We start from the raw sequence: 21702 nt of genomic DNA, 5'->3' as shown, positions 1-21702 counted from the left end.
TTAATCCTAAGTCATATTGCACGACTCGTTTAAAGGGTTGATTGTGACTTGTAGGATCGCTACTTCCAACAGGTGGCACTATAGAGTTTAAGTCCTCTTTTTCTCAGAAGAGGCATTTTGAACATTTGTGTTCCTTCAGTAAGAGAGCATAACGAATGGTTCTCTGTTTTTATACCGAATACCTTACTTGTAAGGGTAGGTTGACGCTGGATAAGGTGTGGGGCAAGAGTTTGCAGTGGGGTCAGGCGTTGGTTTTCATAGGTATGCACATGTTTTAATTCTGAGCTTTGGGTTGGGAAAATAACTCCAAACCTGCTAAACGGGATGGAATATTCTTGAATTTAAAATATGGGTTTAACCCCTTAATGACCGTCAATACGTCTTTTAACTGACCTGAGATATAAGAGAATAGCCTCCCCATACAGATGACAATCCAGCATCTGTTGGTTGTACACTATAGCTGACAACTTGCTGTACCAGCCACGATCAGTATTTGCACCATCTAAATCTGTTTAACCCCGTAGATGCTGCTGTCAATAGTGACTACATCATTATAAATGGTTAACAGAGTGTGGGGGCTTCTTCTTTGTCACAATTGGTGCCCTCAGATCATGATTTTGTTGTCCTGATGTTTGCCATGGCAATTCATGACCAAATAGTGGCCTTAGAGTCTGACGGCTGCAGTAATCTGTTTAGAAGTTAGCAACATTTAGGTGGTAAAAATACACATTTTCATTTCTGTCATACCACTTTGCATTAATTCCTGTAAAGCACCTGGAGCGTTAATAAACTACCTGACAGCAGTTTTCAATATGTCAGGGGGTGCTGTTTTTAAAATGGTATCACGTTTGTGGGTTTCCCAATATATGGGACCCTTAAAGTCACTTCAAACATGGATAAGTCCCTAAAAAAATAAATTTTGTAAATTTCTTTGAAAAAATGCAAAATTGCTGCTACATTTTTAAACCTCCTAAAATGCTAACAAAATGAAATAACATTTTACAAATGGTGCTGATGTAAAGCCGACATGTGGGAAATGTTATTTATTAATGGTTTGCTGTTGTATGACTATCTGGATTAAAGGGATAATCATTAAAATTTAGAAAATTGCTAATTTTTTAACATTTTTCTCAAATTTTTGATATTTTTTATAAATAAACACAAAAAATGTTGAACAAAATTTACCATTATCATAAAGTATAATGTGTCACGAAAAAACAATCTCAAAATCACTGGGATTTGTTGAAGCGTTGCAGAGTTATTACCACATAAAGTGACACTGGTCAGATTTAAAAAATTTGGCTCGGTCACTAAGGGGTTAATGGTAAAATTTAAGACCGCAAACATTCCAAGCCATAAAGACAATGCTAAGAGGCAAGCAATCTTCAAGCACATTAGGAAAAGTAACCCCGCTATTACAGGGCTGCAGGAAACACACTTGACCAAGGAATCTATTAATCTGCTAAACAGGTCGGGAGTTTAGTCTTCATTCTGTTCATTCTAACTATGCCAGTAGAGTCAGCCTTCTAGTACATAAGAATATTCCCTTTTAAATATATACAGTAGATTAATTTAAAGATGATGAGGGTAGATTTGTTGGGGTTCATTGTAAACTGCCTAATTTTGAATGCATCATTGTGGCAATATATGTTCCTCCTCCCTTTTCAAACACCTCGCACAAGAAAATACCAGTGAAGCTAGCGAATTGCCCTGAGATCCCCCTTATAATTATGGGCGACTTTAATAATATATGTAACCCTTTTTAAAGATAGGTGTCCAGGGGGAATGACAGTTTGTCCCCTTTTGGCCACCTGATTAATTACGGTGAATAGGGCTGGTACATATTTGGAGGGAAAGAGGTCCTATCCTAAGGGTCTGCTCATGTGCATCCTCGACGTACTGATCTTTTTCAAGAATAGACCTGATTCTCAGCAACCCTCCTATGGTCCCGTATATTTTCCATATTGAATATGCCCCTAGGTCCCTATCAGACCACTCCTAATGTAAATGTGTTTATTTGGTATATGTGAATATTTGAACCTGCTTTTGACGTGCTCACATATATCTGTGCAAGTATCTTGCTTTGCTACGGTGATGTTCATTTTAAGGGGAGATGTGTCCCTATCTTATTGAACTGTCGGACCCCCTATTTTGATGCTATTGCACTAAATGTCCCAATAGTAAAGACACCTGATACATATAGGTTATCATACCTGATTTTTCATAGAACTGGATTGCTATGTGATTGGGGCAATTCATTCTAATAGGGTGACAGAACGTCTAGGGGTTTAGCTAGCCAACCATGATTGCTAGCCTCAACATAGAAAACTCTTTATTTGAATATGCATAATCTAGGCGTATCACAACTTCTACTTAGGGCTAGTCCTATACATATTGACTGGATTTAGCCTCTATATTATACAGCTTCCCATAAGAGGCATACTCTCTTTACTACATATTTGAGATACAATTAGATAGCTATCACTATATTTGCAAATCATGTATAACTTTGGTCACCCGCTGATTACACCACGTCTATATAGTCAGGTTCAGTATCATTAAGCACTTCATGGGTGTTGGTGAAGGCTTGGTGAGGGATTCCCTTTGAGGGTCAGACAGGGTCAGCGTTCGTGGAGCTGGGGCGCCATTACGTTTTCCTATAGGATGCCAGCATCCGCTGACAGGTAGGGAAACTGGGTAATCAGCTATCTGTTTCCTTAGACTTTTTCCTTGATTAATCTAAATCTTGCTCTGATATATCATTATGTACCTTCTGTCTGATCTACGCACCAATGTGTTTTTATACCCTTGAGCTTTTTTAGATGAATAAATAAAAGCTAATTTTTAGGTCTGTTTTTCGTTTTTGGTCTTTATACAAAGTCTGGGTGAGGAAATTCCCATTAAATCTATCCTAAAGTTTCTCAGAAAAGGATTAGAGCTTGGAGTATAAACTAGTATTCTTAAAATGCCTATCTCGGCCTTCAAGGCGTTGTATAACTGTGACTTGGCAGGCAATAGATGGATAACTAGGTTTATTCAACCATGTGATGGGTCTAGACCAATCACTCGTCTAAGGATTCCTTTTTTTGGATCTGGAGTTGATGGTGAAGGCGTAAACCAAACCCCCTTTGAACCGCTAGAGGTGTCATCTGTTAAAAATCTTACCTTAAAGGTGGTAATTCTGGTAGCGCTGACTTCAGCCTGTAGAGTCCGTGATATCCAGTTAATCCTCCTTTACACAGATTTTAGAAGATAGGCTGGATCTTTTGTACTAATCCTAGGAACCCGAAGGAGGAAAAATTCCACACACTGGATGTTAGGAGGTCTTTAATATATTACATTTCAGTAACGAAACAAGGGAGGAAGAGCCAGTACTAATTGTTTGTTTCCAAGGCTGTAGGAAAGGCCTTAAAGTCTTGAGGGAAACCATTAGGTTAGCCTACTTTTCTAGTGGTGTTTCAGTCCCAGAAAGCATAAAAGTTAATTCTACTCTGGTTGTCATGACCTCTTCGGCAGAGAAGGCTGAAAAGGTAATGGCCAGGTAATGTAAGGCAGGCAATATGGTCCTCTCCTTCAACCTTCTATAAGCACTACAGGCTTGATCTGACCTCCTGTGCTGATCTATCCTTTGGGAGAAGGGTTCTACAAACAGTGTTCCCCCCCTAAGGTAGATTCGGTTTCTCTGTAAATCTCTCATGTGTTGCTCTCATGGGTGAATGTAAAAGACCTAATTACTTATCTATAATGGGATTTTGCATAGCTAATGACAGCACCCATATATCTCCCCCCCCCTTCCCTTCACTGGTATTCGTGTGCACTAATTAAAATGTAGGTGTATAGTGTAGATGGTGTTGTAGTTATTGCCTCGTAACAGTATGTACATATCATTGTCTTGGAGGTCCTTTCATGCTCTGTAACCCAACTGATGCGGGAGAGAGCTTCCATCCTCTTATTCAGTAGGCTCCTGTCCTTGAGGGGCGGAACCCCTCTTTCGTGTGGTGCTGTCATGGACTTTGCAAAATATAATTTACGGTTAGTAATTTAGTCTTTATTTTCCCGTTTATATTTTTCCAGGGTAGTGGTAACCGGTACACTGTCCGATCGGCACCCTGCAGAACTGCATCTGTTTCGAAACTATGATCCACCTAATACAGGACGACAACCAACATTCAAGAGGCTTGCTACGTTCCGTCCGGTTACAGGACCAGAAGGTAAGTTATGTGCAACCATCAACAGGGTGTTTGATCTAAAAATTATGCTGTCATTGTCTGTGGAAATACTATTAATAAACTACAATGGTCCTTTCCTACTGAACAGCACAAATAATACAACCCTAAATGTGGTCCCCATACTCTGGAATTAAAATATTGGACTAAAGACTGACAGTTCAAGCTGTGTTCTGACAGTCTGCTTTGCTTAAAGAAAATTTTGTACGACCCTAATAATTAGCTAGTTTGTTACTCTAGATGTATTTTGCATACCGTAATTATATTTGCTTACCACTTGTAGGTGAAGAGGTTGAAAGTTTAGCGCTGTCATGGGAAGGTATGAGTAGTGTCTGCCAGCTATTATTACCGTTTTCCATCACTCGGACTACTCTAGGTGCTGAATTAATTTAGGATCACTTGTAGAGTGCGCACAGTAGTGATACAGTAGTTTTAGGTCACTAAGGTGCTCCATTATATTATACCTGTCATTTAATACATTTTTTCTCTCTTTATTGAGTTTCCAGTACAGTGGGCAAATTTCCTGATGGCTTGTCTCTATGATCTAAGTTCTTGCTTTTACTTGTCCCTCCTTCTTTTGCATGTTTTATTGTTTTTTGTGTCTTGAATACAGAGCAGTTGGTGTGGCGTGCTGCTCGTTCCAGTGGTGCTGCGCCGTCCTATTTCCGTCCTATAGGCCGTTTCCTAGATGGTGGGCTGCTATCAAATAATCCCACTTTAGATTCTATGAGTGAAATACATGAATACAACACCTGCATGAAACGCCAGGTATGGACATTGTTTTTTATTTCAGAGGTAGTGGGCAATGTATTAATCCCCGGAGCTTTTTTGCGTTTTTGTTTTCCCTTAGCCATAACTTTTTTATTTTTCCGTCAATATGGCCATGTGAGGGCTTATTTTTTTTCGGGACGAGTTGTACTTTTGAACGACACCATTGGTTTTACCATATCATGTACTAGACAAAGGGACAAAAATTCCAAGTGCGTTGAAATTGCAAAAAAAGTGCAATCCCACATTTGTTTTTTGATTGGCTTTTTTCTAGGTTCACTAAATGCTAAAACTGACCTGCCATTATGATTCTCCAGATCATTACGAGTTCATAAACACCAAATATGTCTAGTTTATTTTTTATGTAAGTGGTAAAAAAAAATTCCAAAGTTTGCTTAAAAAAACAAAACAAAAACAATTGCGCAATTTTCCGAGACCCGTAACGTCTCCATTTTTCGTGATCTTGGGTTGGGTAAGGGCTTATTTTTTGCGTATCAAGCTGACGTTTTTAATGATACTATTTCGGTGCAGATACGTTCTTTTGATTGCCCATTATTGCATTTAATGCAATGTCGCGGCGACCAAAAAAAGTAATTCTGACTTTTTTTTTTATTTTTTCTCGCTGCGCCGTTTAACAATCAGGTTATTTTTTTTTTTTAATTGATCGGGCGATTCTGAACGCGGCAATACCAAATGTGTATGTTTTGAATTTTTTTTTGATGTTTTATTTTGAATGAGGTGAAAGGGGAGTGATTTGAACTTTTCAATTTTTAAAAAATTTTTTTTTACTTTTGCCATGCTTCAATAGCCTCCATGGGAGGCTAGAAGCTGGCTTAGCCTGATCGGCTCTGCTACATAGGAGCGATCCTCAGATTGCCCCTATGTAGCTGAATTACAGCATTGCTATGAGCTCCGACCGCAACGTGGTGCTCACAGCAATCTGGCATCAACAACCATAGAGGTCTGCAGGAGACCGTTGGTTGTTATGCCGACACACCACTGACCCCCGATCACGTGACGGGGTCAGCAATGCGCGCATTTCTGGCCGGATGGCTGGAATCGCTTGTTAAAGGGACACTGTCACCTGAATTTGGAGGGAACAATCTTTAGCCATGGAGGCGGGGTTTTGGGGTTTTTGATTCACCCTTTCCTTACCCGCTGGCTGCATGCTGGCTGCAATATTGGATTGAAGTTCATTCTCTGTCCTCCGTAGTACATGCCTGCACAAGGCAATCTTACCTTGCGCAGGCGTGTACTATGGAGGACAGAGAATGAACTTCAATCCAATATTGCAACCAGCATGCAGCCAGCGGGTAAGGAAAGGGTGAATCAAAAACCCCAAAACTCCGCCTCCATGGCTAAAGATTGTTCGCTCCAAATTCAGGTGACAGTGTCCCTTTAAATGCCGCTGTCAGTTTGACAGCGGCATTTAACTATTTAATAGGCACAGGCGGATCGCAGTTCCGCCCGCACCTATTGCGGGCACATGTCAGCTGCCTAGAGACATATATCAGCATTGACCCAGTGTGTGTGAATGGGGGCGGGGGTCTTCACATAAACATTTTGAGAAGGAATTTATTCTTTTAGTTTTTTGGCATGAGTTTGAGCTAAGTGGCGTTGGGAGTAGACTATTGTAGTTACAGGATCCATCGTGTTGGACGTCGCATTGGATACGGTAATTATGACAATATGGCTGACATTTTACTGTCATGTATAGAAGGTAGTTTGTGCTGTACATACCTTTTACTTGTATGCACTTTCATGATATGTGTGCTGTGCTTTTGTGCCATGTGCACTGTGATTATTTTATATCTGCCATGTGTACATAGTGCTTGTGTGACATGTATGATGTGTGCTGTGCTTGTGTACCCGGGGAAGCGTGCTTCTGTGCCATGAGCAACTTATACCCACTGTTTGTGTGACATGTAGGATATTTTCTCATGTTCGGTGTATAACGTGTGCTCTGTGCTTGTGACATGTATGACGTTTCCCGTGTTGCGTGTGCACTCTGATGCTTGTGCAACCTGTATAATGTGTGCACTGCTCTGTGCTTATGTGCTGTGTATGACGTGCTCTGTGCTTGTGTGATGTGTATGATGTGCTCTGTGCTTGTGTGCTGTGCATGACGTGCTCTGTGCTTGTGTGCTGTGCATGACGTGCTCTGTGCTTGTGTGCTGTGCATGACGTGCTCTGTGCTTGTGTGCTGTGCATGACGTGCTCTGTGCTTGACGTGCTGTGCATCACGTGCTCTGTGCTTGTGTGATGTACATGACGTGCTGTGCATGATGTGCTCTGTGCTTGTGTAATGTGTATGACGTGCTCTGTGCTTGTGTGCTGTGCATGACGTGCTCTGTGCTTGTGTGCTGTGCATGACGTGCTCTGCTTGTGTGCTGTGCATGACGTGCTCTGCTTGTGTGCTGTGCATGATGTGCTCTGTGCTTGTGTGATGTACATGACGTGCTGTGCATGATGTGCTCTGTGCTTGTGTAATGTGCATGACGTGCTCTGTGCTTGTGTGCTGTGCATGACGTGCTCTGTGCATGACGTGCTCTGTGTTTGTGTGCTGTGCATGACGTGCTCTGTGCTTCACGTGCTCTGTGCTTCACGTGCTCTGTGCTTGTGTGCTGTGTATGATGTGCTCTGTGCTTGTGTGATGTACATGACGTGCTGTGCATGACGTGCTCTGTGCTTGTGTAATGTGCATGACGTCCTTGTGTGCTGTGCATGATGTCCTCTGTGCTTGTGTGTTGTGCATGACTTGCTGTGCATGATGTGCTCTGTGCTTGTGTATGACGTGCTCTGCTTGTGTGCTGTGCATGACGTGCTCTGTGCTTGTGTGATGTACATGACGTGCTGTGCATGACGTGCTCTGTGCTTGTGTAATGTGCATGACGTGCTTGTGTGCTGTGCATGATGTCCTCTGTGCTTGTGTGCTGTGCATGACGTGCTCTGTGCTTGTGTGATGCGCATGTCGTGCTTGTGTGCTGTGCATGACGTCCTTTGTGCATGACGTGCTGTGCATGATGTGCTCTGTGCTTGTGTTATGTGTATGATGTGCTCTGCTTGTGTGCTGTGCATGACGTGCTCTGTGCTTGTGTGCTGTGCATGACGTGCTGTGCATGATGTGCTTGTGTGATGTGTATGACGTGCTCTGTGCTTGTGTGATGCGCATGTCGTGCTTGTGTGCTGTGCATGACATGCTGTGCTTGTGCGATGTGTATGACGTGCTCTGTGCTTGTGTGCTGTGCATGACATGCTCTGTGCTTGTATGATGTGCATGACATGCTCTGTGCTTGTGTGCTGTGTATGACGTGCTCTGTGCTTGTGTGCTGTGCATGACGTACTCTGTGCTTGTGTGCTGTGCATTACGTGCTGACGTGCTCTGTGCTTGTGTGCTGTGTATGACATGCTCTGTGCTTGTGCTGTGTATGACGTGCTCTGTGCTTGTGTGCTGTGTATGACGTGCTCTGTGCTTGTGTGCTGTGCATGACGTACTCTGTGCTTGTGTGCTGTGCATTACGTGCTCTGACGTGCTCTGTGCTTGTGTGCTGTGCATGACGTGCTCTGTGCTTGTGTGCTGTGCATGACATGCTCTGTGCTTGTGTGCTGTGTATGACGTGCTCTGTGCTTGTGTGCTGTGCATGACGTACTCTGTGCTTGTGTGCTGTGCATTACGTGCTCTGACGTGCTCTGTGCTTGTGTGCTGTGCATGACGTGCTCTGTGCTTGTGTGCTGTGCATGACGTACTCTGTGCTTGTGTGCTGTGCATGACGTGCTCTGTGCTTGTGTGCTGTGCATGACTTACTCTGTGCTTGTGTGCTGTGTATGACGTGCTCTGTGCTTGTGTGCTGTGCATGACATGCTCTGTGCTTGTGTGCTGTGTATGACGTGCTCTGTGCTTGTGTGCTGTGCATGACGTACTCTGTGCTTGGGTGCTGTGTATGACGTGCTCTGTGCTTGTGTGCTGTGTATGACGTACTCTGTGCTTGTGTGCTGTGCATGACGTGCTCTGTGCTTGTGTGCTGTGCATGACGTGCTCTGTGCTTGTGTGCTGTTCATGACGTGCTCTGTGCTTGTGTGCTGTGCATGACGTGCTCTGTGCTTGTGTGCTGTGCATGACGTACTCTGCTTGTGTTCTGTGTATGACGTGCTCTGTGCTTGTGTGCTGTGCATGACGTGCTCTGTGCTTGTGTGCTGTGCATGACGTGCTCTGTGCTTGTGTGCTGTGCATGACGTACTCTGTGCTTGTGTGCTGTGCATTACGTGCTCTGACGTGCGTTCTGTGTATGACGTGCTCTGTGCTTGTGTGCTGTGCATGACGTGCTCTGTGCTTGTGTGCTGTGCATGACGTGCTCTGTGCTTGTGTGCTGTGCATGACGTACTCTGTGCTTGTGTGCTGTGCATTACGTGCTCTGACGTGCTCTGTGCTTGTGTGCTGTGCATGACGTGCTCTGCATGACGTGCTCTGCTTGTGTGCTGTGCATGACGTACTCTGTGCTTGTGTGCTGTGCATTACGTGCTCTGACGTGCTCTGTGCTTGTGTGCTGTGCATGACGTGCTTGTGTGCTGTGCATGACATACTCTGTGCTTGTGTGCTGTGCATGACGTGCTCTGTGCTTGTGTGCTGTGCATGACGTGCTCTGTGCTTGTGTGCTGTGCATGACGTACTCTGTGCTTGGGTGCTGTGTATGACGTGCTCTGTGCTTGTGTACAGATGCTTTGATGTTCTGTGTGTACAATATGTTTTCTCCTTCGCCTCATTGGGGGACACAGACCGTGGGTGTATGCTGCTGCCAATAGGAGGCTGACACTAAGTGATACAAAAAAAAAAAATTAGCTCCTCCCCTGCAGTATACACCCTCCTGCTGGCTCTCAGCTAACCAGTTCTTGCTTAGTGTCTGTAGGAGGCACATGGGTCTGTTTCAGACCCCAACGTTTTTATTTTATTGTTTACTTTTCTGTAAATTTTTATTTTTTAATTAACGGAGTGAAGGGTGCGACGGATCCTTTCAAGGTTCCGATCTCCCCCGAACCATCAACAGGCGAGCACGGCGAGTATACCTCCCCGTACCCTCTCCTGCGACGTGGGAAGCCATGCCTGAGCTCACTTCAGGGGCGACTGTTCCTTTCATGGTCCCGATCTCCCCACACCAGCAGCAGTCCCACCACTGTGAAAGCGGATGGCACAAGGAGGCGGACGGTTCCTCTCCACCTCCCTAACAAACGGATGATGGATTGAGGTTTATCCCTGCACCGTCCACGCTGCACAGAACAGCGCTGAAACCCACATCCGCGGCGGCTCCATGCCGGGACGCGCATCAATGGTGAGTGGCTCCATCTTCAGTGGGATATCCACATGCTGACAGGCAGCCTCAGCCACTTCCCTGTGGCCCACCTCTCTGAGGTAATGCTCTGGATGGCTGCAAAAATTTAGCCCCCGGCTTCGGCCGATTTGTAGGCCGCATCCTGGAAGTCTTGCCTGGAACGCCCCGCTGGTGTCGCCCGCCGGCTACAGAAATTTAGGCCCCGGCTTAGGCCTATTCAACATCGTGTCTGTGGCTCCGCCCCCAAATTGGCGCTTCTCGCTCTCTGCAAGATTTTATCAACTCTGCAGCTCCCGGTGGCCATCTTGGTTCACCCGGCCAGCTCACACTGGGGTGACAGTATTTATTTATTTATTTTATTTTATTTTTTATTTTTTTTCTGGTCTTAAAGGTGCATGACCAGTATTCTCTGGTCTTAAAGGTGCATGACCAGTATTCTCTGGTCTTAAAGGTGCATGACCAGTATTCTCTGGTCTTAAAGGTGCATGACCAGTATTCTCTGGTCTTAAAGGTGCATGACCAGTATTCTCTGGTCTTAAAGGTGCATGACCAGTATTCTCTGGTCTTAAAGGTGCATGACCAGTATTCCCTGGTCTTAAAGGTGCAGGACCAGTATTCCCTGGTCTTAAAGGTGCAGGACCAGTATTCCCTGGTCTTAAAGGCGCATGACCAGTATTCTCTGGTCTTAAAGGCACATGACCGGTATTCCCCGGTCTTAAAGGCGCATGACCGGTATTCCCCGGTCTTAAAGGCGCATGGCCAGTATTCCCCGATCTTAAAGGCGCATGACCAGTATTCCCTGGTCTTAAAGGCGCATGACCAATATTCTCTGTTCTTAAAGGCGCATGACCAGTATTCCCTGGTCTTAAAGGCGTATGACCAGTATTTCCTGGTCTTAAAGGCGCTTGATCAGTCCGAGGAGCCCTCCGCTGCCGACCCCAACTTTATCCTCTAGTTCCCCTCAGTGGACTTCTTCACTGACCAATCCATGGTTCTCTCACCAAGAGTTTGAATCCCTCTGTGTACCCTCTGTGTTTGGAGTGCTCGCAGGACCAATATACAGGGTCCCTATCCTACATGGGAGCCGTCGGCTAGCAGGGGCCGCAAGTATTCTAGAAACGTGCAGGCATCTAGAAACATACAGGTATCTAGAAAACGGAAGTTTTTCGTTTCCTGCTCCCTCACCAATGATTTGATGACAACAAGGCTCTGAATATGGATTGGATATTGCCTGAGCTTGCCAGAGCTTCAGAGACTAAACTCCCTCGAGAGCATTTGCCATTCAATTCGGATAAGCGATTCACTGGACAGAAGCCTCTACGTGGGATGCCATGCCTGGCCTGTTTTTTAAGGGCGACAGGTCCTTTAAAGGGCACCGATCTCCCCACACCATCAACAGACGAGCACATGGAGTGTCGTCTCCATGTTTCCTCTTCTGCATCCAGGCCTAACGCCAGACAACCTGTCCTGTCCACCTGGAGACCTGTACTCTGTGGACATATAGAGGCACCCTTTTTGGCGTACGAGCTCCCCCCTCTGCATTACCACTATTTAGTGGATGATGCAAGAAGGCGGACAATTCCTCTCCACTTCCCTGTTAAGAGGTTGAAGGATCGAGGGTGCCTAATTTTTATCTCTGCACCGTGAAAAGAGGAGATGGCAAGAGACTATGACCTGCTAGATGCAGCCGCACATTCTGCCATGGGGCAGATTAACCGGGTAGAATCTCCTGTGGTATTCCTACCAGTATCCCTACCTGATGGGTCATCAATTAAAAATACCACGGACTGTCAGATAGCAAATCTGGTTCGTTCCGTCTTGCGGCTTCGAGTCCAGCGCTCTATCCTCCCTAGCGGCCGCATGGATTGCTAGAGCAATGGTCTCCTGGCTGGAGACCTTAACTACCTTGATTCACACCAGCAACAACTGGCCAATCAAATCCTTTGAGCGGGAGACTGACAAAGGATTGTATAAGGATTGTCCAGCACAGTCTAGATCTAAGGGATCTTGGTTCCAAACAGGGGAACGAAAAGTAAGATCGACCCTGGACCTCAAACTTCTAACAACCTTTGACATGGTCCTCCTTCTTTGGATGGAGTTCCTCCGCTCAGCCATTACTTCAACAGAAAAAGGTGCAGTTTCCGGCATCCATCGACATTCGGGTTGCTTGCCCTCTGCAAAAATTCCTTCGCCTTTCCATTCGTCAACAGCATTTTCTTGTCACAACCTTGTCCTTTGGCCTTGCTTCCGCACCCAGAGTGTTCGCTCGGGTCATGGCGGATGTCATGTTTCTCTTGCACTCTAGAGGCGTGCTCGTCCTGCCCTGTTTGGTCTGTCTAGCCGCCCTTCCAGGACTACGCTGAGTCGTCTATATCTCTTGCGATACCTTCTCTCCTGGGCTGGCAGCTACACTTAGACAAGTTCTCCTCATTTCCAGCCCAGCAGATATCCTTTTTGAGGATGATCCTGCACACTTCTAGAAGGATGGTAATTCTTCCTCGAGACAAGGTCATGGCCCTTCAACAGGGAGCTCGCGCAAGGCGAGTTCTGAGGACTTGATTACTCACCCCTCATTTCATTCGATTTGCTAAGAGAGTTCTGAGCAAAAATGGTGACGACAATGGAAACGGTTTCCTTCGCTCCGCTCGTTTTCAGCAAGTTAAATAGACTTTCAGACAATAGTCTCTGAGCTCCTTCTTTATCCAGGGCCTTTCTCCCGGTTCAATGGTTATTAGTAACTACCAATGCCAGTCTTCTTCTCCCCATCATTGTTCTGGAGATCCGAACGGTAGTCTTACATCAGGTCCACTGCCTTCTGGCGGGTCACCCTATCCGAATTCAATTGGATAATGTCACGACTGTGCCTTACGTCAGTCATCTAGCAGGTACCCACGATCAGGTGCCATGACCGAGGTACCTCACTTTCTCTGATGGGCCGAAGTCTATTATTCGGTGATCTCGGCAGTATATATCCCAGAAGTAGAACTCTGAACAGCAAACAAATTCAGCCGTCAGGGTTCCGCCTCAAGTCAGTGGGAACTTCACCCCGAAGTCTTCCATCAGATCTGTCCTTACTGGAGCTCTCCAGTTGTAGGTGGGATGACATCCAGACTGAAGGCCAATGTACTCGAGTTCGTGGTTCGGCCTCAAGATCCAAGAGCCATCGCTCTCCATGCTCTGGTTCTGCCGTGGTACCAGTTTCCATAACTCCCCTTCCACTGCTTCCGAAAGCCTTTTGGAAGCAGAAAGGGGCCCCAGTGATCCTCAGAGATCCGCACTGACCACGTCCGTTTTTTGTTTGCGGAGCTAGTATCTTCTCGCCTTATCGCAGCACAACTGCAAGTAGGGACTTTCTCACGGAGTTTTCACACGTAGTTCTTCCCTATCGCATACCGTTAGATCATTGGGACCTTATTATTTCTAGGAGCTTTACAGTAGGCTCCTTTTTTCATCCGGGCAGACTTTACTATCAGGGAAAGTCGTCCCGTTCTCCTCTGCGATATTCTCACTCTGACGAGTCTTCGGAGCTAGCTTCTCTGCTCTTTCAGACTTTTTTCCCTTATTACCTTCGAGGCAAGGTTGTCCTCAGGCCATCTCCATCCCTTGTTACCAAGGTGGTACTGTATTACCACTGTTATGAGGGCATAGTTCTTCCCTCATCTCTTTTGGCTCCAGTCCACAAAATGGAATAAGATCCCCCCATATTCTGGACGAAGTGAGTGCTCTGAGTAGGTACGTCTTGAGGACAGCGTCCTTCTGAAGGTTGGACATTTTATTTGGGCTTCCTGATGGTAGAGGAAGGCTTCCTGTCATTTTCAGGAAGGGTTTAGCCGTTTCATCGACCATGATAGCATGGTGAATTCTTTTCACCATCCAGGAGTCCTTCCATGCTAGATGTCAGCCTATCTCCCTGTCTATCAAGGGTTCTAGGCACCAGGCGTCAGCAAGGCACGCCTGCAAGCTTGCGGAGTCATCCAGTCCGCATGCATTCTTGAAGCACTATAATTCCCACACTTCCACAGATGTGAGTCTGGGCAGGCGGACTCTGCAGGCCGCGGTGGCGCACTTGTAAGTAGCGGTTACACAGGGCCTGATCTATTGTTGTCCCCACCCAGGGACTGCTTTGGGACGTCCCACGGTCTGTGTCCCCCAATGAGGCGAAGGAGAAATAGGGATTTTTGTGTACTCACCGTAAAATCCTTTTCTCCGAGCCATTCATTGGGGGACACAGCTCCCACCCTGTTATTAGCTTATGCTTGTTTTTTTAGAATATGACATGCTATACGCTCATATATTGTTATTGATCTCCTACTGCTTTTGCACCGAACTGGTTAGCTGAGAGCCAGCAGGAGGGTATATACTGCAGAGGAGGAGCTATTTTTTTTTTTTTTGTATCAGTTAGTGTCAGCCTCCTATTGGCAGCAGCATACACCCACGGTCTGTGTCCCCCAATGAATGGCTCGGAGAAAAGGATTTTACGGTGAGTACACAAAAATCCCTATTTTATTGTTTGTGATTTGTTGCTTAACCCCTTCCCGACCTGTGACACAGCGTATGCGTCATGAAAGTCGGTGCCAATCCGACCTGTGACGCATATGCTGTGTCACAGAAAGATCGCGTCCCTGCAGATCGGGTGAAAGGGTTAACTCCCATTTCACCCGATCTGCAGGGACAGGGGGAGTGGTAGTTTAGCCCAGGGGGGGTGGCTTCACCCCCTCGTGGCTACGATCGCTCTGATTGGCTGTTGAAAGTGAAACTGCCAATCAGAGCGATTTGTAATATTTCACCTAAAAAAATGGTGAAATATTACAATCCAGCCATGGCCGATGCTGCAATATCATCGGCCATGGCTGGAAATACTAATGTGCCCCCACCCCACCCCACCGATCGCCCCCCCAGCCCCCCGATCTGTGGCCCGCTCCCCTCCGTCCTGTGCTCCGCTCCCCCGTCCTCCTGTCCGCTCCCCCCGTGCTCCAATCACACCCCCCCGTGCTCCAATCAAACCCCCCCGCACTCCGATCCCCCCCCGTGCTCCGAACCACCCCCCCTGCACACCGATCCACCCCCCCTGCACACCGATCCACCCGCCCGCACACCGATCACTCTCCCCCATGCTCCGATCCCTCCCCCCCCGTGCTCCGACGCCCCCCCGTGCCCTGATCTCCCCCCCCCTGTGCCCTGATCTCCCCCCCTTATACTTACCGATCCTGGCGGGGTCCCGTCCGTCTTCTTCCCCGAGCGCCGCCATGTTCCAAAATGGCGGGCGCATGCGCAGTGCGCCCGCCGAATCTGCCGGCCGGCAGATTCGTTCCAATGTGAATTTTGATCACTGTGATAGATTATATCACAGTGGTCAAAATAAAAAAACAGTAAATGACCCCCCCCATTTGTCCCCCATAGATAGGGACAATAATAAAATAAAGAATTTTTTTTTTTTTCACTAAGGTTGGAGTTAGAACTAGGGTTAGGGGTAGGGGTAGGGGTAGGGGTAGGGGTAGGGTTAGGGGTAGGGTTAGGGGTAGGGTTAGGGTTAGGGTTTCGGTATGTGCACACGTATTCTGGTCCTCTGCGGATTTTTCCGCAGCGGATTTGATAAATCCGCAGTGCTAAACCGCTGCGGATTTATGGCAGATTTACCGCGGTTTTTCTGCGCATTTCACTGCGGTTTTACAACTGCGATTTTCTATTGGAGCAGTTGTAAAACCGCTGTGGAATCCGCAGAAAGAAGTGACATGCTGCGGAATGTAAACCGCTGCGTTTCCGTGCAGTTTTTCCGCAGCATGTGTACAGCGATTTTTGTTTCCCATAGGTTTACATTGAAATGTAAACTCATGGGAAACTGCTGCGGATCCGCAGCGTTTTCCGAAGCGTGTGCACATACCTTTAGAATTAGGCTATGTGCACACGGTGCGGATTTGGCTGCGGATCCGCAGCGGATTGGCCGCTGCGGATCCGCAGCAGTGTTCCATCAGGTTTACAGTACCATGTAAACCTATGGAAAACCAAATCCGCTGTGCCCATGGTGCGGAAAATACCGCACGGAAACGCTGCGTTGTATTTTCCGCAGCATGTCAATTCTTTGTGCGGATTCCGCAGCGTTTTACACCTATTCCTCAATAGGAATCCGCAGGTGAAATCCGCAGTAAATCCGCAGGTAAAACGCAGTGCCTTTTACCCGCGGATTTTTCAAAAATGGTGCGGAAAAATCTCACACGAATCCGCAACGTGGGTACATAGCCTTAGGGTTAGGGTTGGGTTGGAATTAGGGTTGTGGTTAGGGTTAGGGGTGTGTTGGGGTTAGGGTTGTGGTTAGGGGTGTGTTGCGGTTAGGGTTGTGGTTAGGGTTACGGCTACAGTTGGGATAAGGGTTAGGGGTGTGTTGGCGTTAGAATTGAGGGGTTTCCACTGTTTAGGCACATCAGGGGGTCTCCAAACGCAACATGGCGCCACCATTGATTCCAGCCAATCTTTTATTCAAAAAGTCAAATGGTGCTCCTTCCCTTCCGAGCCCCGACGTGTGCCCAAACAGTGGTTTACCCCCACATATGGGGTATCAGTGTACTCAGGACAAACTGGGCAACAATTACTGGGGTCCAATTTCTCCTGTTACCCTTGAGAAAATAAAAAATTGCTTGCTAAAACATCATTTTTGAGGAAAGTAAAATGATTTTTTATTTTCACGGCTCTGCGTTGTAAACGTCTGTGAAGCATTTGGGGGTTCAAAGTGCTCACCACATATCTAGATAAGTTCCTTGGGGGGTCTAGTTTCCAAAATGGGGTCACTTGTGGGGGGTTTCTACTGTTTAGGCACACCAGGGGCTCTGCAAACGCAACGTGACGCCCGCAGACCATTCCATCAAAGTCTGCATTTCAAAACGTCACTACTTGACTTCCGAGCCCCGACATGTGCCCAAACAGTGGTTTACCCCCACATATGGGGTATCAGCGTACTCAGGACAAACTGGGCAACAATTACTGGGGTCCAATTTCTCCTGTTACCCTTGAGAAAATAAAAAATTGCGTGCTAAAACATCATTTTTGAGGAAAGAAAAATGATTTTTTATTTTCACGGCTCTGCGTTGTAAACGTCTGTGAAGCACTTGGGGGTTCAAAGTGCTCACCACATATCTAGATAAGTTCCTTGGGGGGTCTAGTTTCCAAAATGGGGTCACTTGTGGGGGGTTTCTACTGTTTAGGCACACCAGGGGCTCTGCAAACGCAACGTGACGCCCGCAGACCATTCCATCAAAGTCTGCATTTCAAAACGTCACTACTTGACTTCCGAGCCCCGACATGTGCCCAAACAGTGGTTTACCCCCACATATGGGGTATCAGCGTACTCAGGACAAACTGGGCAACAATTACTGGGGTCCAATTTCTCCTGTTACCCTTGAGAAAATAAAAAATTGCTTGCTAAAACATCATTTTTGAGGAAAGAAAAATGATTTTTTATTTTCACGGCTCTGCGTTGTAAACGTCTGTGAAGCACTTGGGGGTTCAAAGTGCTCACCACATATCTAGATAAGTTCCTTGGGGGGTCTAGTTTCCAAAATGGGGTCACTTGTGGGGGGTTTCTACTGTTTAGGCACACCAGGGGCTCTGCAAACGCAACGTGACGCCCGCAGACCATTCCATCAAAGTCTGCATTTCAAAACGTCACTACTTGACTTCCGAGCCCCGACATGTGCCCAAACAGTGGTTTACCCCCACATATGGGGTATCAGCGTACTCAGGACAAACTGGGCAACAATTACTGGGGTCCAATTTCTCCTGTTACCCTTGAGAAAATAAAAAATTGCTTGCTAAAACATCATTTTTGAGGAAAGAAAAATGATTTTTTATTTTCACGGCTCTGCGTTGTAAACGTCTGTGAAGCACTTGGGGGTTCAAAGTGCTCACCACATATCTAGATAAGTTCCTTGGGGGGTCTAGTTTCCAAAATGGGGTCACTTGTGGGGGGTTTCTACTGTTTAGGCACACCAGGGGCTCTGCAAACGCAACGTGACGCCCGCAGACCATTCCATCAAAGTCTGCATTTCAAAAGTCACTACTTCCCTTCTGAGCCCCGACGTGTGCCCAAACAGTGGTTTACCCCCACATATGGGGTATCAGCGTACTCAGGAGAAACTGGACAACAACTTTTGGGGTCCAATTTCTCCTGTAACCCTTGGGAAAATAAAAAATTCTGGGCTAAAAAATTATTTTTGAGGAAAGAAAACGTATTTATTATTTTCACTGCTCTGTGTTATAAACTTCTGTGAAGCACTTGGGGGTTCAAAGTGCTCACCTCACATCTAGATAAGTTCCTTTCGGGGTCTAGTTTCTAAAATGGGGTCACTTGTGGGGGGTTTCTACTGTTTAGCCACATCAGGGGCTCTGCAAACGCAACGTAACGCCCGCAGAGCATTCCATCAAAGTCTGCATTTCAAAACGTCACTACTTCACTTCCGAGCCCCGACATGTGCCCAAACTGTGGTTTACCCCCACATATGGGGTATCAGCGTACTCAGGAGAAACTGTACAACAACTTTTGGGGTCAAATTTCTCCTTTTACCCTTGGGAAAATAATAAATTGCAGGCTAAAAAATCATTTTAGAGAAAATAAAATTTTTATTTTATTTTCATGGCTCTGCGTTATAAACTTCTGTGAAGCACTTGGAAGTTCAAAGTCCTCACCACACATCTAGATTAGTTCCTTTGGGGGTCTAGTTTCCAAAATGGGGTCATATGTGGGGGATCTCCAATGTTTAGGCACACAGGGGCTCTCCAAACGTGACATGGTGTCCGCTAATGATTGGAGCTAATTTTCCATTTAAAAAGCCAATTGGCGTGCCTTCCCTTCCGAGCCCTGCCGTGCGCCCAAACAGTGGTTTACCCCCACATATGGGGTATCAGCGTACTCAGGACAAACTGGACAACAACATTTGCGGTCCAATTTCTCCTATTACCCTTGGCAAAATAGGAAATTCCAGGCTAAAAATCATTTTTGAGGAAAGAAAAATTATTTTTTATTTTCATGGCTCTGCATTATAAACTTCTGTGAAGCACCTGGGGGTTTAAAGTGCTCAATATGCATCTAGATAAGTTCCTTGGGGGGTCTAGTTTCCAAAATGGGGTCACTTGTGGGGGAGCTCCAATGCATAGGCACACAGGGGCTCTCTAAACGCGACATGGTGTCCGCTAACAATTGGAGCTAATTTTCCATTCAAAAAGTCAAATGGCGCGCCTTCCCTTCCGAGCCCTGCCGTGTGCCCAAACAGTGGTTTACCCCCACATATGAGGTATCGGCGTACTCGGGAGAAATTGCCCAACAAATTTTAGGATTCATTTTATCCTATTGCCCATGTGAAAATGAAAAACTGAGGCGAAAAGAATTTTTTTGTGAAAAAAAAAGTACTTTTTCATTTTTACAGATCAATTTGTGAAGCACCTGAGGGTTTAAAGTGCTCAATATGCATCTAGATAAGTTCCTTGGGGGGTCTAGTTTCCAAAATGGGGTCATTTGTGGGGGAGCTCCAATGTTTAGGCACACGGGGGCTCTCCAAACACGACATGGTGTCCGCTAACGATGGAGATAATTTTTCATTCAAAAAGTCAAATGGCGCTCCTTCCCTTCCGAACCTTACCATGTGCCCAAACAGTGGTTTACCCCCACATGTGAGGTATTGGTGTACTCATGAGAAATTGCCCAACAAATTTTAGGATCCATTTTATCCTGTTGCCCATGTGAAAATGAAAAAAATTGAGGCTAAAAGAATTTTTTTGTGAAAAAAAAGTACTTTTTCATTTTTACGGATCAATTTGTGAAGCCCCCGGGGGTTCAAAGTTCTCACTATGCATCTAGATAAGTTCCTTGGGGCGTCTAGTTTCCAAAATGGGGTCACGTGTGGGGGAGCTCCAATTTTTAGGCACACGGGGGCTCTCCAAACGTGACATGGTGTCCGCTAAAGAGTGGAGCCAATTTTTCATTCAAAAAGTCAAATGGCGCTCCTTCCCTTCCAAGCCCTGCCGTGCGCCCAAACAGTGGTTTACCCCCACATATGAGGTATCAGCGTACTCAGGACAAATTGGACAACAACTTTCGTGGTTCAGTTTCTCCTTGTACCATTGGGAAAATAAAAAAAATGTTGCTAAAAGATAATTTTTGTGACTAAAAAGTTAAATGTTCATTTTTTCCTTCCATGTTGCTTCTGCTGCTGTGAAGCACCTGAAGGGTTAAAAAACTTCTTGAATGTGGTTTTGAGCACCTTGAGGGGTGCATTTTTTAGAATGGTGTCACTTTTGGGTATTTTCAGCCATATAGACCCCTCAAACTGACTTCAAATGTGAGGTGGTCCCTAAAAAAAATGGTTTTGTAAATTTCGTTGTAAAAATGAGAAATCGCTGGTCAAATTTTAACTCTTATAACTTCCTAGCAAAAAAAAATTTTGTTTCCAAAATTGTGCTGGTGTAAAGTAGACATGTGGGAAATGTTATTTATTAACTATTTTGTGTCACATAACTCTCTGGTTTAACAGAATAAAAATTCAAAATGTGAAAATTGCGAAATTTTCAAAATTTTCGCCAAATTTCCGTTTTTATCACAAATAAACGCAGAATTTATTGACCTAAATTTACCACTAACATGAAGCCCAATATGTCACGAAAAAACAATCTCAGAACCGCTAGGATCCGTTGAAGCGTTCCTGAGTTATTACCTCATAAAGGGACACTGGTCAGAATTGCAAAAAACGGCCAGGTCATTAAGGTCAAAATAGGCTGGGTCATGAAGGGGTTAAAGGAGTCGTCCTCTGCTTGAACAACCACTTCATAAACACTATATCCCCCAGTATAAATTAATAATAAACCCAGATCCTCACCTCCTCACCATTCCTGTTTTAGTAGTGTGGTTAAATGTTTAAGGGAATACTGAAAGATATGCCAAAGTAAAGCAAAATTTGCGCTATGGTGTATTACGTAACACTATCTCTTTTTGTTGGAGTATATGATGGGGGCTAGTGGGATTTATGTGCTACGGCTGTGTTTTAGTCACAGTCCGGCCCTCTGTCTCGTATAGTTTTTTTCACATATTCCTGAGACTCGAATTGTGCCTGTGATTCCTAAGACTTTTTGCATGAATCTAATGACAGGTTCCCTTTATCCTCATGTTATAAAATCTGTAAAATTGCAAAATGCTTGTAAAAGCAAGCTACTTTTTAATTTACCTGTTAATAAGAACGGAGAGGATTTTTAATGACAAAGGTGTTTCTAATTCTATTGTGTACCTCTCATTGCTAAGGATACCAGCTACTACTGGTTGGCTACATGTGCTGGTAAGCACTGCTCTGAAGCTGGCTGGTTTGCCGAATCCGGCTACCTTCAGTGCCACTGTACTAGTCCAGTGA

General features: G+C 45.6%; 1 protein-coding gene across 8 annotated transcripts in view; it reads left to right on the top strand.

Annotated features, from left to right (window-relative positions):
* The window catches only part of PLA2G6 (phospholipase A2 group VI), a 103872-nt gene that overhangs the window by 75917 nt on the left and 6253 nt on the right, over positions 1-21702 (top strand). For all 8 annotated transcript variants that reach the window (XR_011315026.1, XM_069736962.1, XM_069736957.1 and 5 more), the window contains 2 exons: positions 4075-4211; positions 4840-4994. Coding sequence is in view for 7 of the 8 variants with exons in the window: in XM_069736962.1 (XP_069593063.1) it covers positions 4075-4211; positions 4840-4994 (292 nt within the window). In the remaining variant the exon portion in view is untranslated. The remainder of the gene's footprint in view (positions 1-4074; positions 4212-4839; positions 4995-21702) is intronic.

Source organism: Ranitomeya imitator, chromosome 8 (assembly GCF_032444005.1).
Source record: "Ranitomeya imitator isolate aRanImi1 chromosome 8, aRanImi1.pri, whole genome shotgun sequence".
NCBI lineage: Eukaryota > Metazoa > Chordata > Amphibia > Anura > Dendrobatidae > Ranitomeya > Ranitomeya imitator.
Note: the sequence above shows the minus strand (reverse complement) of the source record. Positions and strands in the feature narration are given on the sequence as shown.